Here is a 17,290-nt window from a genome sequence, read left to right as displayed (position 1 = left end):
TTGCTTCGTCGTCTCAGGCTACTGCAGAGACTGGGGCTGGGCAGTAGCTTTTTGTCACCAAAATTCCAACACCATCTTTGGGCAGCTCGAATCGTACCGAACTCCCGCCGAACTCTGGCTGACCCAGCTGTGTTTGGGTCTTGGCGTCCCATGGTCCCCTCTGTTAACTTTGGGGCGGCCTTCTTGCTTCTTGACATGCTTCCACCTTTCCAGAAAGACGGGCTGATGGGCAAGACTCTGCCAGCTTCGCACCGCTATGACTTGGTATGGGCTTCAGTCCGTTCATGAGGGCTCTGTCGCCTAGCGCGTTTGAACTCCGAGTTGATTCCAGATTGTTTGCGATGACGAGGACGAAAAGGAGTTGCCGAAAAGCATAGCCGCGTCTCACCACACCCACAGTCATACACACAGTCAGTCAGACACACCTACCTGCCTGTGAACAAGTCTATGTGTGGGCTGCGGACTCTCGTGTAGCGATAGTGGTGCTGAGGATCCCGCCTACGAATCTCGGCGGAGACGCCCGTCGGGCACTAACACTCCTCAGAAAAGGTTCTTCAAGCTGTCTGAGCCCCCCTGCTCATCACTATCGAACGCACCCCGATCCCTCAATGTTGCCCTTTCTACTTTGTTGGCCCAAACCGCGGATTATCGTGGTTGTGATTCGTCCTTCATCCGTCATTGAATAGCCTACGGTTCTTATCATGCCGTCTTTTGCCCATCAAACAAACGACGTTTCTTTTGCATTGCGAGGCTTTCGGATGACAACTCGGTGGACGCTTGGGCTTCCCGATTGTCAAATCTGCCCGTTGCCCTGAGCTAATAATATCCAGGAGGCATCCTCGTCTCTCAAACCCCCGTTCGGAGCAGACTTTTTTTCCAATTTCTTTACGATGTGTACGAAGTGACACCAAGTATCCGGTGCTCAAACAGACGCAGACATCGCGTCTTTCCAATGCCTGAGACAGTCAATCGTTGATTGCTGTTGTCTTCTGGTTCAGGTTGGCCAGGGGTCCTGTGACGCGGAACCACACCTCTAGCAAGCGAGCACAAGCGCGGTTCCCGCGGCCAGGCTGACACCAACCTGAAGTCAGCCCCTCTCAACTAGATACTTCGCCCAGGTAAGCGAAAAGAAGATCATCGGAGAGGCCTGGTGGCTACTAGTTCTGTATCTTAGTTGAATGAGAAGAAGAAGCAATGATTGATCCACCCAGGGCAAGATCCGGTGAGGCGTGAACCCGTTACACAAAGATCGATCCAGTATCAGCATCCGCGACACTACGACCCGGCTACGATCACGGCTCTCGCCAAGGCCCACTGGCGCCATCAACAACCAAGGAGAAGCCTACCAGACGAATGTGACGTTGCCATTCTCTATTCGCTGCCTGCCCCTATCTCCCTTCACCCGGGGGAGAAAAATCAGAACAGCAGACCAGGCAACTAGAGAAAAGGTATGTTGTTGTTGCTGTTGTCCGCCTGGGCAGACCGAAACGTCTTTCCCCCTAGAGCGACAGAAACAGCGAAAGACAACAGACTGGACTCGCAGCAAGACGGAAGCGCCACACAATATCGAATTATAGCGAGCGACGAAGTCATACGCGGGACGACTCCGCATATCAGCTCATTCCTGAATAGCCTCCCTGCCCAAAGGCGGAGTCCAACGGGAATCCTGGGGGAGAAGCTGGAGTAGAGATGCCGCCGAGCTTCATACACCCCCTCGCTCCTCCGGAGACAGCATCAAAAGGGGGAATAGCAACCTGTGCGAAACGTGGAACGACGAGACAAACCACGCAAAAGGGAGCAAGTCTTGCCGATGGGGGGAGAGGTCCTCCTAGGAAAACTTAGGTAAATGAAATTTACAAGCTGTCAGAGTTGCACCGGACTACACTTCCTAGATCGAATGGTACACTAATGCGAGTATCGAGCAAAAGAAGGACGTTAGGGCAACTAGCGGCGCTACGATCTGGCAGCGAGACGACCGCAGCGGCCCAATCATCGGCTACTACGTCGTGATCTTCTCGCCGGCAGCTCCATGCTTGCTTTTCCTGCCGTGCCGTGGGCAGACAGAACGGACACAGAGAGAACCACAGAGAAATATGAGACAGAAGAGACGCATGGCCCGTCTACTGCCGACCGGAGGCTGAACTTGGCACGGCTAAGCAGGGGCGGAGCTGGCCGAAAACTGCGAGGAATCCGAGACACAGAGATCGATCGCGGCAAAGTGTACTGACTTCCTTCTGGGGTTTGGAAGAAGAAAAGAGCGAGCCTCTAATCGTACCAGCTGAGGCTCTTAGTCGACTTCGCTAATGCAGAACTTGCAGAATCATCAACTTTGCCGACACGGGTCTTTTTAGCGAAACATAAGCCGATACGAGAGACGCGGACTTCTCTGAGACATTTTAGGCTTAAATTTCCAGAGACCGAATTGTCCCAAATCACGTCTTTTCCGCTGTTTTCCGAGACCGAGTTTTGCTGATACATCTATGCAGGGAGGGTTCAGCGGTAAGGCTTCTGGGGCAGCGGTCAGTATGCAGATGCAGTGAGCCTGTAGAACGTTTCTTCTGGATCTGGAAGGAAAGGGTTCGTTGACGTGGGGGAGAGCGGTGTAGCGGAGTTGTCCATCAACGGCTATTCGTAGAGATGTAAGTTGACTTTTCTTTTCTTTTTCCTTCTTGGCCTGCTCTACGACAAGTCACAAACAGCATGCCAGAGCGTGGAGAACAGTTGGCTAATACGAGATTTGCTGAGTTTAATAAATCCAGTTCGATGGTTTAGTCGATCAACGGCTTGAGCCGGCTGTACACCACAATACAACACAATACAACTTGAATGACTCGAAGTGTAGACTTTCAATGCACTCCCCATCCTTACGGAACCGGTGGGAGAATTTAGTCGAACGATTCGTGAACACAGCAAATGGTCCCCTGAAGACGAAATAACAACTTTAACAAGGCGCTGTTGGATAACAACAGGTGATTCGAACAAAAGTTGTCGGATGGAGGGTTTCCAAAAGACGCGTTTTTTTGGGTAAGTTCGTTTGTTCCCTGTGGTAGGTGACGAATAAGAAAGCGCTGGTTGCAAGTAGAGGGGCTAATGCGAGATCTACAGAGCGTACGGGACTTCATGCACTGATGAGCACAATTGCGGCGCATTTGGACAACGGACTGAAGCTTGCGTGGAAACGCTCACAACATTGCAAAGGTATACGCATTCTTTGAATTGTCCGGGTTTTTGGGGGAAACCCGAGTTGTTGATGTGACGACAAGGAGTAGCAGTTGCTAACATCATGTAGGATTCGCATCCGCCCAAAATAGAACGAAATGCTAAGAATCGGAATTCTTGCTCAATCGGAACGACTGCTTTACAAATTGTGAAGACACAGCGGGAGGGCAAGAGGACCTTGAATCTCGCAGGTTAACAACTTTGCTTCTGGTTGACGAGACTGACATTCGCTCAGGAAACAGAAGCCTTTTTATTGCATGTGCACTTGACGTCAAAGTCCTTTGCAGATCGTTCAAGACGAACAAATTCTGCAAAGCGGACGACCAAATCGTCTGCCAACAACAACATGGGAAGCAGGCATCATGGCTTAGTAGGGCAACAAATGATGCCGGGAAACCTACGCAGTAAGTCGACGGTCCATTCCCAACTGTTTATCGAAAAGCGTTGGAAGGAAAGAGAATTGCAACGAATTGAGAAGTGGCTAAGTCGAGACTTGTTGGACAGGAAGTCAAGCGTTAGCGACGTGTACCAGGCTTTGTAATTGAAGCCTTTCTCGCTGTTTTTCTCGGTTCATTTGCTTTTGGTACATCATGTTGAGTCTTGCGTCTAAGAACGTGAAACGAATCGCGGCCACTCGTTGGAGCCTGGTGAGGGCTTAGAAGTTGACGCAAAGATTACAGTAATCCCGCGCAGTAAGTGAACAGTCCCTTTTCCAATTGTTTCCGGGGAAATGTTGGACGGAAGGAGAATTGCAAGCGGGTTGAACAGTGGCTAATTCGAGCTCTACTGGACAGGAACCGTCAATCTGCCAAGCCTGGGTGTGCACCTGACCATGCGACGGGATTCTCTCACGAATCTGTTTGAACATTTCCGGTCCGGCAAACTAGTCGACAACCCGTCTAGGACATCGGACTTAGGCGTCGTTCCCTCGTTGAAGCCGCATGACAAACACGAAACTTGGCAGATGACAATGTCGGGCGGCTCCCCGAGTGTACAGGACGGGTGAAACGTGACGGGTTGAACGAAATTGAACTAGGGCGACCTTTTTCAATTCTCGATAACCCGCAGAAATCGACCGGCCTCGTCAAAATTCAAATGGCTCGTGGCCTGTAGACGACTGTAGCACAGAATCTGGCCCGCTAGATGTGAAGCAGCGGCGAAATGGACACTCTGTAAGTGATTGAATCCACGAACAACAATTCGAGACACCCGCTTATGGTTTCCTATTCGCAGAAAAGTAGCACAGAATGAAGGAAAATTACGTTCTGCCAGCTGGAGCTCAATTTCTACAGTTGCAGGTCGCCGCGTGGGCAGGCAAATGTCTCACGTCGAAACGCAACTACAGCTACGAATACGAAAGAAATAAGCAAATGCGACTCAGACTATACGAGTTTCCGCCTATGTGCGAGGACTGTACAACTGGCAATCCGTCAAGTTTCAAGAACGGTGTTGCTCAGACTTCTGACAGGTTCCAACAACTCCTCCCCTTTCCCCCACAAGTTCGTTTTTCGGACGGTTGCCAGATCACGGTTGGCTGATTGTTTTCCAAATACCAGTAGTTCCCAATTGGGACTGTAGCGGACGGAAAATTATAGGAACACGTGCGAGCGCTACCCAGACGAGAGTTCCTTGCCCATTTCGCCGCGGAGATGCAACGAAAACGCGAAGTTCGTTGGTCGGATTGGCCAAAACTGCCTTTTTCTCCCCCAAAGTTCTCGAACGCGATCGATCACCCCCCGCCGGGCCTAGTCCCGATTCTGGGGGGGTTTGTTACCTACGAAACGGAAGGCTCCGCGAGCCTGCAGGACGGTACCGATGCAATACCCCAAGTTGTGGCGAAAAATCGAAAATCAATTGCTAGTAATTCGGAAGGGTCGAATAATGCATCGTACTCTTTAGACCTATTCGGGCGCTTTAACGGCTACCGTGGAGGTTCGAAGGGTGGAAACGTTATTCAGCCCCCACGATTCCTGCTACCGCAACTTGGCGACTCTACAAGGGCAATTCAAGGGCATTTGAGTCAATTGGGTTGATGTAAGGCCATTGCGAAATAGGCGGCTTTTCTCTGAGTTTTCTCTGGAAAAGTTCCATGGCGAAAAACAAAAGGTGGCAATTGCTGGCGTAGAAGCTCGATTATCCCACCTAATATTTGGACCTGATGCAAACTGTGCAGGTCTGGAAGGTGGGAGCGTCATGCCCCCGCGATTACTAGTGTCGCAACTTGGCGATTCTACAATGAAACACAATTGAGTCAATTGGGCTGTCTAGTTGCGAAAGAGGCCGTTTTTCTTTGAGCAAATATGCCCACTACCAAGAGTTGGTTTTGTTGGTTGGATGGATTGTGGCGCGCATTGCTGAGTAAAATGTGCTCAAACACGCTCACGGGCGACGCAAAATGTACGACGCTGCGCGTATAATAGGCGCGTGTGTACAATTATCCTGCAAGTGCAGAAATGTACATTCCATGCCTCTTGGAACGCTCTGAACCGAATCACAAAGGGCAGAAACAATCGCCGGTCGGGAAATGCACGAAGTGGCGGAGAACGGACGAAACAAAGGAAACAGCATGCGCGGGAGGGCACAAAGCATCTGCAGCGGCTCAAGCCGCTCGAGCGCGTCTAATACGACGGCGACATTGGAATTGCCGTCGTAAGCGATGATTTTCCCACCGATAGAGGTCGTTGACTGGTTGCTGACGCTCTGTAGGAAGCACTTCATCTTTGACCGAGGTTTGTAGCCTGCGATTGCGGCGCGAACAAAGAGGGCTTGCTAACCACAACCGCCGCAGATTGGTATCCGGATGTGCCCCTCGTGATCCAAGCCAACCAGTTAATCATCGGACGTCTTTCGGAAGGGTACCCGATGGCCGAGCTCGTGGCGGAGGCTGCGCGAAACGAAGCTGGTTGTTGCCCCGGGACGATGGCGGCGTACTTCCACCACGCGATTACGCTGGAGCTGGCGTGCCTTATGAGCCACGACACGGTCCAGATGGCGATTGTAAAGGGTATCCGGGTATGATTATCATGTTTTCGATCGTGAGGGAATCGGCGTTGGTGAGCGATGTTTGTTTGTTTGATGGGAATTGTTTCTCGGGCGGAAATGTCGGAATCGGCGCGGAATTCGTGTCGGAATGAACAGGGCAGCACGGCGTTTGAGGGTATCGTCGATAGAAGCGCTAGAAAGGGAAATACAACCTGTATGTGCTTTTTGGTTAAGAGATATAGTCAGTATCCATCACAGCCTTACATTTGGACGACATCAAAAGAAGCACGGCACGCCCGCAAGGGCCCGGATACGGTGCACCGGGGAATAAGGGTCTGGGCCAAAAGCAGCATCTCCGTACCGGATTTTCAGGGCCGGCACGGAGGGCCCCGGGGGAGTTTCCAGCATTCCTTTCCATGGGGGGACATGAAACCTGTGCGAACCTCGGGAGGCACGTTTGAGAGTGGAAGCAAGGAGGCCCTTTCCTGTTACAGGTGGCGGACGGTGGAGAACGGTGGAGCAACGAGATTCGCCAGTCGAAAAGGAGAGAGAGTGTCAGGGATTTGGTGTGGTCTGCGATTGCACAACCACAGCTGATTGCGCAGACGGCTCGGAAGGGAAGGCAAGGGATGGAGAAAGGAGGGGAACTTTGCCGAGGAGCATGTCAGGGGTCATTGGCCAACTGCGTCGTGGGAGACGGCCAAGGGTGGCGGTGCTGATGACATAATTTCAGCCCCCTGTCCCTTTGGATAACGTGCTGATACAATGGAAGTGATTACATAAGGCGACAAAGGCCGATACGCGGCTGCCTCTTTCTCTCCGAGTCCAGAGTGGGGGGGTGGGGGCTCCCTCCGTATTCACGGTTCTCATTGGCAGAGGTGAACAGGCCTGCGTAATCGCCCAGATCTGTTGAAGGTCGTTGATTGGCTTTAGTCTCTCGCTTAGTGGGACAGCTACAGGGTCCCTTCTTCAGTGAGCAGACAGAAAGGACAGTGGGCAGCCACGCAGCTTCAGCAGGCACTCGGGAGTTCGAGTCCCTGGACGGACACTAATGCGGCTGCCGCAGCACTGTAATGAGGTCCTTTTCAGCGGGTGCAGTTTAATTCAGCGACTGCAGTGCAGCACGGACGGGACGACGGCCTGCTGAGATGGTACTGGACCAGACCAGGACCCGACTGCCACTTTGGAACAGACTACTGGGACGGGACCCGACGGCAACGCCTCCAACAAAGTGAACCTCGAATAATCAATTACCAAATCACAGATCGCCAGCTCCGTGCTTTCGACACGACCAGACCTCCCTCATCGACCCCTTCACCTGCTGCCGCCTGCCGGGATGGTATCGTGACAACGACACTCGACCCGTCCTCCTCCTCGCCGCCCCGATAGACTCTAGACCCGGTCAATGTCTGCGCGTACCGCAGCGGCATCCATGGGCGCGCCTGTTCTTCGATAGTACTCGACTGCATTGCGTTGCGTTGCATCTCATCTGCGCCTGCACCCACGATCCTCACACAAAGAACACATACACTCCTTCACTGCCCGGACTGCATCTCCGGCTTCGACAACTAATCTCGCTCTTTCGCCGCTGCATCTCTTGATGCCTGCCATCAGCCGCCCTCTATAACCAACCAAACACCCTTTCGTCATCGCAGAACCCCTGATTCCGGGGCCACCGAACACACACACACACACATACACACACACACGCCACGATGCCGTCGGATCGCGACCACCGGTACGAGTCCGTACCACCAATCCCCTCGTACGACGAAGCCCTCGCCGTCGGCGGCCCGGCAAACCCGTCCGATTGGAACCCCCCGCGCTCCCCGATAGACGACCGCTCACAGACCGAGACCGAGTCGCAGTCCCTGCTGCACCGCAATGGCGCCGCAACCTCCTCCCGCCGCCCCGGCGGCTACCGCCAACCAACGGTCGAGACAGACGACGAGGACAGCTCCTGGAGCGACGACGATGGCGACGAGACGGCGTACGTGCGCAGGGAAATGCAGGAGCTGGAGATTGGCGAGCCCGACGACAGGTCGCGCTCCTCAATATGGGGCAAGAGGATACCTTTCGCCCTCTCCCTGTCCCGCTGGAAGTGGTCTTGGCGATGGCGGCTGCCAAGGATACAGCGCCCTACGATCCGGCTACCATCTGGTTCCAACGACAATTCCAACGACGGTAACGATGCGAACACGACCACGACGTCAGCGAGAAGGAGGCTGCGGGAGGCTTTGCCAAACTGGGACAAGGACAAGGCGCGGGCGGCCATTATAATATTCATACGAGTCTTTGCCATCCTGTTTGTCATGGGAATTCTGTACGCCCTGTTTATGAGCGATCTGTTTACGAGCATGGCGAGGAGGATGAATGGTGGCCTGCGCTTCAACCCCGAAGACGTGCGCCAGTTTGTCCAGGGCAACGTCGAGGCCCGCAGGCTGCGCGCCTCCGTGGCCCATTACACAAAGTACGCCCACATGGCAGGAACCGAGGGCGACTACGCCCTGGCCATGGACGTCGAGTCCATGTTCACCAGGGCTGGGCTGGATTACGTCAACATCGACGAGTACTACGTATATATGAACTACCCGAAGGCCGGCGGACGAGCGGTCGAGATACTGGGCGACGACGGCAAGGCGAAGTGGACTGCGAAGCTGGAAGAGGAGGAAGTGGGCGGAGAGGCCGCGGGGCACCAGACTCTGGTCTTCCACGGTCTGTCCAAGTCCGGCGACGTCAAGGGGCCCCTCATTTACGCCAACTATGGCGCACGATCGGATTTCAAGAAATTGGCCGACAGCGGGATCGACACCAAAGGCGCGATTGCGCTAGTTCGATACTACGGCCCGCAGGCGAACCTGGCGTTGAAGGTCAAGGCGGCGGAAGAGGCCGGCTTTGCGGGGTGCATCGTCTACAGCGACCCGGCGGACGACGGCTTCAGGATGGGAGATGTTGCGCCCAACGGCCGCTTCATGCCTGCGGATGGTGTCCAGAGAGGATCCGTCGCATTGTCCAACTGGGTGATTGGCGACCCCCTTACCCCTGGCTGGGAGAGCAAGAAGAACCTGCCGCGCATGAAGCCGGACGAGACGCCAGGCCTGCAGAAGATTCCGAGCTTGCCCCTCGCGTGGCGTGATGCTCAGATTCTGCTGCAACACATCAAGGGATTTGGAGAGCAGGTGCCGAAGGAATGGGCAGGAGGTGTCCCTGATGTCGCCGAGTGGTGGACGGGCAATCTCTCATCACCCATCGTCCGTCTCAAGAACGACAATGACGTCGTTCAGGAGAAGGCTATCTGGAACGTCTACGGAAAGATTGAGGGTATCGAGCAGGACGCCAAGTCCATCATCATCGGCAACCACCGCGATGCCTGGGCGTTTGGCGCTACCGAGCCTCACTCTGGCACAGCTGTCCTCATCGAGATGGCGCGCATTTTCGGATCGCTCGTCAGCAAGGGCTGGCGCCCACTTCGGAGCATTGAGTTCATGTCCTGGGACGCCGAGGAGTACAACATGATTGGTTCCACCGAATTTGTCGAGCACAACGACGAGTCGCTCAGAAAGAACGCCTTCGCCTACGTGAACTTAGACGCTGCTGTCGCAGGCAGCGAGTTTCACGCCGCAGGCTCTCCCGTCTTCAAGCAATCGGTGCTCCGCGTGATTGACCGCGTCTTTGACGAGAACCTCAACAACACCCTGCGCGGTCTCTGGGACCAGCGCCAGGCCGATCTCGAAGAGCTGGATATGAGTGGTGACTACGTCCCCTTCCAGACCATTGCCGGCACGAGCTCTCTCGATCTGGGCTTCCGAGGTGCTCGCTACCCTAAACAATCCAGCTACGACAACTACGAATGGGTTCAGCGTATCGGCGACCCAGAGTTCACCTACCACGCTATGATGGGTCAGATCGTCGGCCTTTTGGTTCTCGAGCTGGCGGACAAGCCCGTCCTACCATTCGACATGGTGGGCTACGGCGACCGCATCGAGCGCTACGTCAACGACCTCTCCAACTTCTGTGACCGCAGCAACATCGACAAGGCCAAGTTCTCCATCGACCCCTTGAAGAAGGTTGTCGACATCGTCAAGATCGGCCTCAAGAGCTTCGCCATGTGGGAGATGTCGTGGGAGTCCAACGTCATGGGCGGCGGTGGCTGGGAATCGAGCAAAATGGGCGATTTGCGCATCGAGTTCAACACGCACATGGCCGATTTCGAGACGGCGCTACTAGACCTCGACCAGGGCGGCGGCGTAAGTTAAAATTCATTCCCGATACTCTCACACCAAACAGGCTAACAAGAACATTCAAGATCCCGAACCGCGCCCAGTTCAAACACGTCGTCTACGGCCCCCAGGCATGGTCCGGCAACCACCCCGTGACCTTCCCCGCCATCCGCGACGCCGTCGAGGCGCGCGACTGGGCCCTCGCGAGCAAACTCGTCGACAAGACGGCGCAGATCCTCCAGAACGCGACCGCCATGCTCCAGACGTGGGAGAAGGAGGCCAAGGAGAAGGGCGACTGATCCCCGTTTTAGCAATATCACCACGAACCTTTTGTCGTTCCATTGTTGTCGTTTTTATCTCAATTCTTTTTAAACTCAAGCCCCCTCACGCGCATCGGTTTTTTTTTTTGTAAGAAGAAAAAAGTCTCGTCCCAGATTAAGGGGCGACTCGCCCACTGTCACCACTGTCACCGCAACAGCCCTGTCCCCTTGAGGCAAGGCCGGTGACCTCTTATTTTCCCCTTGTGTTCTTATTTGGAAATCTTATACTGAAGCTCGAGTCGCGCGGCACGGATTGAGGACCGTCCTGCGGGCCGTCTGCTTCGTTTGGCATTGCATGGAGTTTACGGTGACGGGGGGGCTTCTCGAAATTCAGCTTCATTCGTCGTTTGTGCTTGCTAAATGAGGAAGGTAGTACGCTTTTGCGCCCCATTGGGTTGGTATGCAGTTCTTTCTTGAATATACTACCCAACTCATATTGAAAAATGATTGGAGAGTGTGGTGCAGCGCTTTGAAGTGAAGTATGTTGGGTTCTGTCGACGTCTCGGAGGTCACCGCGATTCTTGAGACGCATCCGGGACCTAGAAGCTCGACAAGGAGAAAACCTGGGAGTTACTTGAGCGCTGGAATTTTATAAATCATGCAGTACATCAGAGGACTTTTTTTTTTTTCCAACAAAATACTTGGGATTGCATGCGCTTATCGTATGAACACGACGTCTCTTTTTTTCTTGCTCGCGACAACTTCCTTTACTCCAACACTATTTGCTTCCACCACTACTGATTACGACAACGACACTGCCTGCCTCCTACTCTCCTCCGACCCTGATCCTTCATCTCCTCGTTGCATTCTCCTTCCCCTCTCATCCGCGCCCAATCCGTAACAGTGTCGTTAAATGTGAATATGATGAGAGGGTGAAAACGTGATGACGACTGTGACTAATCAAAAAAGATGGATGGCGGGTCATCTCATTTGGGGTAGAGAACCAGGCCTTCGTACTGCCTGCTCTTGATGCTCTCGAGGATGTGGTAGAAGTGACGCTTGCTGTTCTCAACCGAGGCCGAGTCCTGCTGGTTGCCGGCGAGGTTCGAGTGGATGAGCTCGATGAGGCCGTTGAGGTACTTGGTTGTGACCTGCATCGATGTCAGATCGGGGTCCGCCGCCGTTTTGGGGGTTAGAGGGATGCGACTTACCGACTCGTTTTGCTGGTCAAAGTAGTAGACATATCGGTCGAGGATCTCGACGAAGAGCTCGATGGAGGTGGCGGTCTCCATGCAGGAGTCAGCGACGCGGAGGGCTCGTTGGAGGCACTCGAGGACTCTCTTGCCATCGCGGTACAGCTGGAATGTGTCAGTCAATGTCATGAGATGCAGGGCAGGTGCACTTACGCCAGTCTCGTCTGCCTCGCCGTTGGCAGCCATGGGCGTGGCCCACCATAGGTGACTGGCAAGGTAGACGGCGCGGCACTGGTCAGGCTTCCTGAGGAGCTTGCTACCGTGCTGAGCGCACTTGGTGATGAGGGTGTCGTAGTTCTCCTTGTCAAAGTTTCTTGTCTGGTGCAGCGCCGTGGCAATAACGCAGACCGCCTGGAACTGCGCCTTGGAGTCTGTGATGGCCTCTTCATACACGGTGAAAGCCTGGGCGAAGAACTCGTATGCGACCTCTTGGAACCCAGTCATGTCGGCTGTCTGGCCGGACGCGCAGAACAGGCGGAGAGCCAGTTCGGCCGCGCCGGCACCGTTCACGCGGGTGTACAGAGTGCTCAGGGCAGAGTGCATAAACTTGAAGAGGGCGTTGCTCTGAGTCTCCCAGTTGTCTTCATAGTGCTCGCGCAGCTTGAAGCGCCGCGCCAGTTTCATGCAAGCTGTGATGAGGGGAGGTGTTGTTGTGCGGATTCTCTCGTTGCCTTCAGAGTACGCCTTGCGCGTCATCTGCAACAAGCGGAACTGTGTGTCATTATCCTCGCCGTTGATGAGATGGACAATTCTGGCCAGCCAGCCTTGCTCCTCCAACGTCTCGTCGGTCTCGACATTACGGCGCTGTGCCACGCCGGGGTAGTTGTTTGGCGGCTGAGAGCCCTCCTTGATGAGCACCTTTAGCACTTCTAAGACGTTCTCCAGCTGGCTGGGTGTCGCGATGCGCGTCTGATGTTGGAGAAGGGTCCTAGCCACTTCGCCAGCCACCGCTCGTCGAGTCGGGTATGATTGCGATTGGAACAGAGGAACGTAGGTAGGGAGGGAGAGGGCGGTGAAAATAGAGAGGTATCGGTTGAGGGGGGCTTGAAGCAGGGCAAGGAGGCTCTGCTGGGCCTGGGGAGAGTGCAAGTCTGCGTTGTTCGCGTTCTCCCTGACCTTGATAGTGGCGTAGTCGAGGATTTGGTTGACAAAGTCTAGCCTCTCCGGGTAAATGTTGAGGGCCAGGTTTGTCAAGGAGCAGAGCAGGGCTATCGTGTCCTGAATAGGCAAATGTTGTGCCTCAACGAGGTTCTTGACTTGGCTAAAGAAGATCTCGTAGAGCTGGACATGCTCCGGAATGCCCTTCTCTGGCGCGCTTCCGTCCCCATTAACAGCCGTGCTTTCGGTATCGGCGACGGACGGTGTGGGCTCTGGTGGGGGAAGGTCTTCTTGAGCACGCGCCTCGTTCTCGCTGGTCTGCGGGTTCGTATGGGCTCCATTTTCGTCGAGGTCATCCAATTTCCTAACTTCGTCCCCGGCTTCTGACGCCGCAAGCGTGCTAGCCGCCGCCGACTGGCTCTCCTTCTTCAAACTTGTCTTCTCAAGCAACTTCACAAGGGCCTCCTCCTCCACCTTGGCTCTGTCATCCTCCGTCTCGTCCTTGGATTCGCGCTCGGCGTAGTCGGACAGGCGGTCCATCAGGCCAATGACGATGGCCTTGACGTTGACGTGGGGGTTGAGGCGCGACACGGCCCCAAGGAATTGGTCAAGGGTGTGGAGGTGGAAATCGTCGGGGAAGACCTGGGTAATGACCTCGAGCAGATATTCCTGGGCCAAAACATCGCGGCACTGCACCACCTGCTCCAATAGGGGCGCCAGAATGCCAGACTTGTAAGTCTCGAGGTCTACCAGCTGGCTGAGTCGCACAATGTTGCTTCCCACCAGCAGCTGCAATTCCTTTCTTTCTCTCGTCCGTTGTTCGCGTTCGCGGGAGTGGCCCTGGTGCTGCAAGCGCACCCAGAGCTTGTTCATCTCGACAAAGTTGGTGAGAACGAAGTTGATTGAATCGGACAGGTTTCCCTCTGGACCATCACCATCGCCCGAGGGAAGGTAGTCTCTGGCCTGGCCAGACAGATAATACCTCAAGAAGAGGCCGCGGATCGGGTGTTGGACACCTCGGCTCATGTCCATCATGTCCTTCATCAATTCCTTAACGGGCGCATCGGGGATGGACATATATGCGGTGCCGACGGTTATCATGAGATACATGCGCGGGATGATGTTTCCAGCATACTGGACGAGCTCGTAGAGGTCGGCGAGGTGGTTGACGGGGTGGTTCTCGCGGAGGTGGACTGACAGGTAGCGCAGGGCATCGAAGACGGCCATGTAGAGTTCGTAGTACTGCTTCGGACCCAGACTGCTGGTGCGCAACTCGGAAACGAGAGTCGAGCTATGCGCAAAGAAAGAGATGGTCAGCATTGGCCATTGAAGGGTATCGCGAGTGGGAGCAGAGCTCCGGTTGAGCTCCCGGGGATCCGGTGATTGGGGATGGCGTACCAGCACTTCAAAGCATCCATGAGCTTGCTTGGAGTGTCGAGGCACTTTCGCATGAGGGCGGTCTGCTGGCGCACTGCGACCAGGGCATCCTCGAGGAGGCGTGCCTGGTCCTCAGGCGGAACGGGAGTCGCAGACATGTCGAGGTCGAACCGGCGGGGTAGCTATCGAGGCGACGTAGGGGGTTTGGAATTAGTTCATGGAGGAAGAAGCAACGAGGGCCTCGGAGGTACGCTGGGCGACGGCAATGGGGATCGAGGCAATTGCGCGGCTGGGATTCGGTGGCGCAAGCTGATGGTGCGTCGTTTGGCGCGGCTGGGGATGGTGGAGGACGTCGGCGGATTGAAGGGAAGAGGTGACGACGGTTATCGCGAGAGTTGGCTGCTTGTGCTTGGCTGCTGGCTGAGGTGCTTGCCTGGGAGAGGCAGATGAGGTAAGGTCGGGCTGTGCAGGTGCTGCGGCGCTGCTCGTGCTGCGTGGTGCTAGGTACCTTACCTGCCTATGCTGCGCCTGCTATGGCCTGTGACTGTGGCACACAGCTCTGTCCAGCTCGGTCCCAGCGCTGTGGCTGTCGGATTATCGGGCTGCCTGGATGCGAGATTATGTAATAACAGTATCCACCGACAGGAGAATTCCTTACGTAAGGAGGTTCTTGTCGATGCCTTACATAAACCGTTCCGCCTGCACGTGATCGGCATACTGCCAAGGCGGGGCACTCACCGGAAGGAGGAGCTGTGACAGACGTGGACCTGCGCTATTAAGGTCCACACTCGAATCCACGGCTCGACATCCATGTCAATCCATCCCATCCCATCCCATCCCAACCGCCTCTCCAACTGCAGCCCACGCGGCCGCCCCAGCTCCAGCGTCTCCTCCGGTCTGCTTTATTAGCCTCGTCTGGTCTCACTCACTCAGCAGCTGCTTCACGGTCCAAGGGTCTCGCTGGGAGACACGAGATATTTCAAACCTCGTGACGGAGTCATTCAAAATCTAACACGCAAGCTACCCTGCGCTTACTGCCTACCTAGGTTCCGAATGCCCTCGGAACGGAACACCTTGGGTTTCGTTACTCGTCGCATTGCACTGTGCTGTTGCTCTGCCTGCAGCTACCCAAGACCAAACGCCCACAAACGCCAGCCAGATTCGTTCGTTCTTCTCCGCGTTCTCTCCAATTATTCTCCCCCCAGCCCACCATCCCCGCAGTCAGTGGGATGGGTTCGTTTCCACCGAATCCCCGAAGTGGCCAAAGCACGCCCAAAATGCAACTCGCCCCCCATCGCTTTCCTTGTCCCAACGCCAACACCCTAAATGCCAAATGCAAATGCAGTTTCCCGGGTGGTCGACCGGGCAGTCTGGTTCTTCAAGCCGAGGCAGCTGCCTTCGCGGGAAGATTGCAGTCTTCCCGTAGGAAATCGACCAGCGCTGTGTCGATGGACGCGGAGAAGGCTGCGAACAGCAACGCTGTCGACGTCGTTGGCGCCCCGAGGTAGCGCATGTGGGGGACGACCTCCAGCTCCGTGAGGCCTTCGACTGTTTTCAGATCCGCAATCCACTCCATGCTCTCGTGCTTGATGAGACTCAACAGCCTGAGGTCTGACACCTTAAGCTGCCGCCCGCCTTCCCACGCGTTCTCGGCAGGCTTGCCGCCGTCCACAACCACCCGCAGCTTGGGAATGATCTTGTCCAGCCTCCGCAGGTATTTGCACATGTTGGACCAATCCGACCGGTCGCTATCCGTGAAATGCAACGGACTCGCCTTGCGGATTGTCACCTCTCCAATCATGGCCCGCGACCGCGGTGTCAGGTCTTGGAGAAACGGTACAACCGCCTCGATGTCGCCGTCAAAGTCGAAATTGTGGAGGCCGTACAGCATATGGCTCGTCTCGCGGTGGACCTGCTGGTTGACGGCCATGATTGCGGTATGCATCTTCGTCTTCGCCGCCAGGTGGTACGTCGTCTCGAAGCAGGTCCGTTGAAAGGATCTCTGCATTACTCGGTATTTCGACCGGTTATACGTGCCCAGATTGCCTGCGAATAGCTGGTGCATGGCTTTGTTGCGGATCGCGAGTTTCTTTTCGCCTCCGTCGTCCAAGAGGTGCTCGTAAATCATCATGCGAATCTCGGCGGGAATCCGCATCAGCAAAGACTGTTCTTCGTCCATGTCGTGATTGGTGTTGAGGCTGACGTTCACAACCGTTGACTCGGAGGAACAAATTGGAGAACCCTCAGACTGCAAAACAGCGATAACGGAAAGCATTAAAGGCTCGACGATGAGGGACAGAAAACGAGGGATAGCCCGGCAGGCGCTGGCTAGGAGCCATCAGCTGGTCTTATGGCATCTTTTCCCCTGCGACCTTCCTTTCCGAATTGAGTGTAACACGCGTTCCGACAGGATCCATCAAGGTGCTGATGCTGCCTCTTGGCTGAGAGACCGGTGTCCCGACTGCAGAGCCACCGCAGCAGATCCAAATCAGCGCGAATTCGAACGGCGCAAACGCCCCTTGGGCCAATGACTACTTTGCTTTCTTTCATCCTCTGCACCCTGTCGCATATCGGCCAACGACTGTGCCGCATGCAACATCCTCGAGTTCCCGACCTTGGCCTTCAAGGTCCCTGGTCCTGGGTCCACCTCCCTGCCTTCGACTCACGGTTGGAGACGTGCAAATCATACGCTACTACAAAAGTGCCAACCAACAAAAGTAACACGCTCGACTTGCGCCAGAACAAATAACTGAGTCACTCGGGGATCTGTCTTGCTTGAGCAGACGCAGCTCCACCAGAAGCGCCTGCCTGTGATTACGGCTTACTGCTAACAAGGGCGCGGATAAGCAGCCCCAGAACCACGCTCCCCTTAGCGTCTATC

General features: G+C 55.1%; 5 protein-coding genes across 5 annotated transcripts; 3 read left to right on the top strand and 2 right to left on the bottom strand.

Moving 5' to 3' along the window:
- Nucleotides 1–4,380: 4,380 nt before the first annotated feature.
- CGGC5_v013206 (uncharacterized protein) lies at nucleotides 4,381–4,797 on the top strand (the record flags this gene model as incomplete). The annotated part of the gene is made up of 4 exons (XM_032021583.1): nucleotides 4,381–4,391; nucleotides 4,453–4,481; nucleotides 4,534–4,687; nucleotides 4,776–4,797. The coding sequence occupies 4 exons, from the start codon at nucleotides 4,381–4,383 to the stop codon at nucleotides 4,795–4,797; spliced, it is 216 nt and encodes a 71-aa protein (XP_031881433.1).
- Nucleotides 4,798–5,785: 988 nt separating this feature from the next.
- On the top strand, nucleotides 5,786–6,237 carry CGGC5_v013205 (uncharacterized protein; the record flags this gene model as incomplete). Its single annotated transcript, XM_032021582.1, has 3 exons — nucleotides 5,786–5,868; nucleotides 5,926–5,948; nucleotides 6,008–6,237. The coding sequence occupies 3 exons, from the start codon at nucleotides 5,786–5,788 to the stop codon at nucleotides 6,235–6,237; spliced, it is 336 nt and encodes a 111-aa protein (XP_031881518.1).
- A 1,679-nt stretch (nucleotides 6,238–7,916) lies between these two features.
- CGGC5_v013204 (putative glutamate carboxypeptidase) lies at nucleotides 7,917–10,720 on the top strand (the record flags this gene model as incomplete). The annotated part of the gene is made up of 2 exons (XM_032021581.1): nucleotides 7,917–10,448; nucleotides 10,508–10,720. 2 exons carry the CDS (start codon nucleotides 7,917–7,919, stop codon nucleotides 10,718–10,720), a joined length of 2,745 nt encoding a protein of 914 aa, XP_031881517.1.
- Nucleotides 10,721–11,667: 947 nt separating this feature from the next.
- Nucleotides 11,668–14,567, bottom strand: vps35 (Vacuolar protein sorting-associated protein 35; the record flags this gene model as incomplete). Its single annotated transcript, XM_032021577.1, has 4 exons — nucleotides 11,668–11,832; nucleotides 11,893–12,039; nucleotides 12,088–14,323; nucleotides 14,431–14,567. The coding sequence occupies 4 exons, from the start codon at nucleotides 14,565–14,567 to the stop codon at nucleotides 11,668–11,670; spliced, it is 2,685 nt and encodes an 894-aa protein (XP_031881347.1).
- A 1,220-nt stretch (nucleotides 14,568–15,787) lies between these two features.
- Nucleotides 15,788–16,588, bottom strand: CGGC5_v013202 (uncharacterized protein; the record flags this gene model as incomplete). Its single annotated transcript, XM_032021576.1, has 1 exon — nucleotides 15,788–16,588. The coding sequence occupies one exon, from the start codon at nucleotides 16,586–16,588 to the stop codon at nucleotides 15,788–15,790; it is 801 nt and encodes a 266-aa protein (XP_031881348.1).
- Nucleotides 16,589–17,290: the final 702 nt, after the last annotated feature.

Source organism: Colletotrichum fructicola, assembly GCF_000319635.2.
Source record: "Colletotrichum fructicola Nara gc5 chromosome Unknown KSG_Nara_v1_contig08, whole genome shotgun sequence".
Classification (NCBI taxonomy): Eukaryota; Fungi; Ascomycota; class Sordariomycetes; order Glomerellales; family Glomerellaceae; genus Colletotrichum; species Colletotrichum fructicola.
The sequence above is the reverse complement of the archived record's forward strand: the minus strand, read 5'-3'. Positions and strand labels throughout refer to the sequence as shown.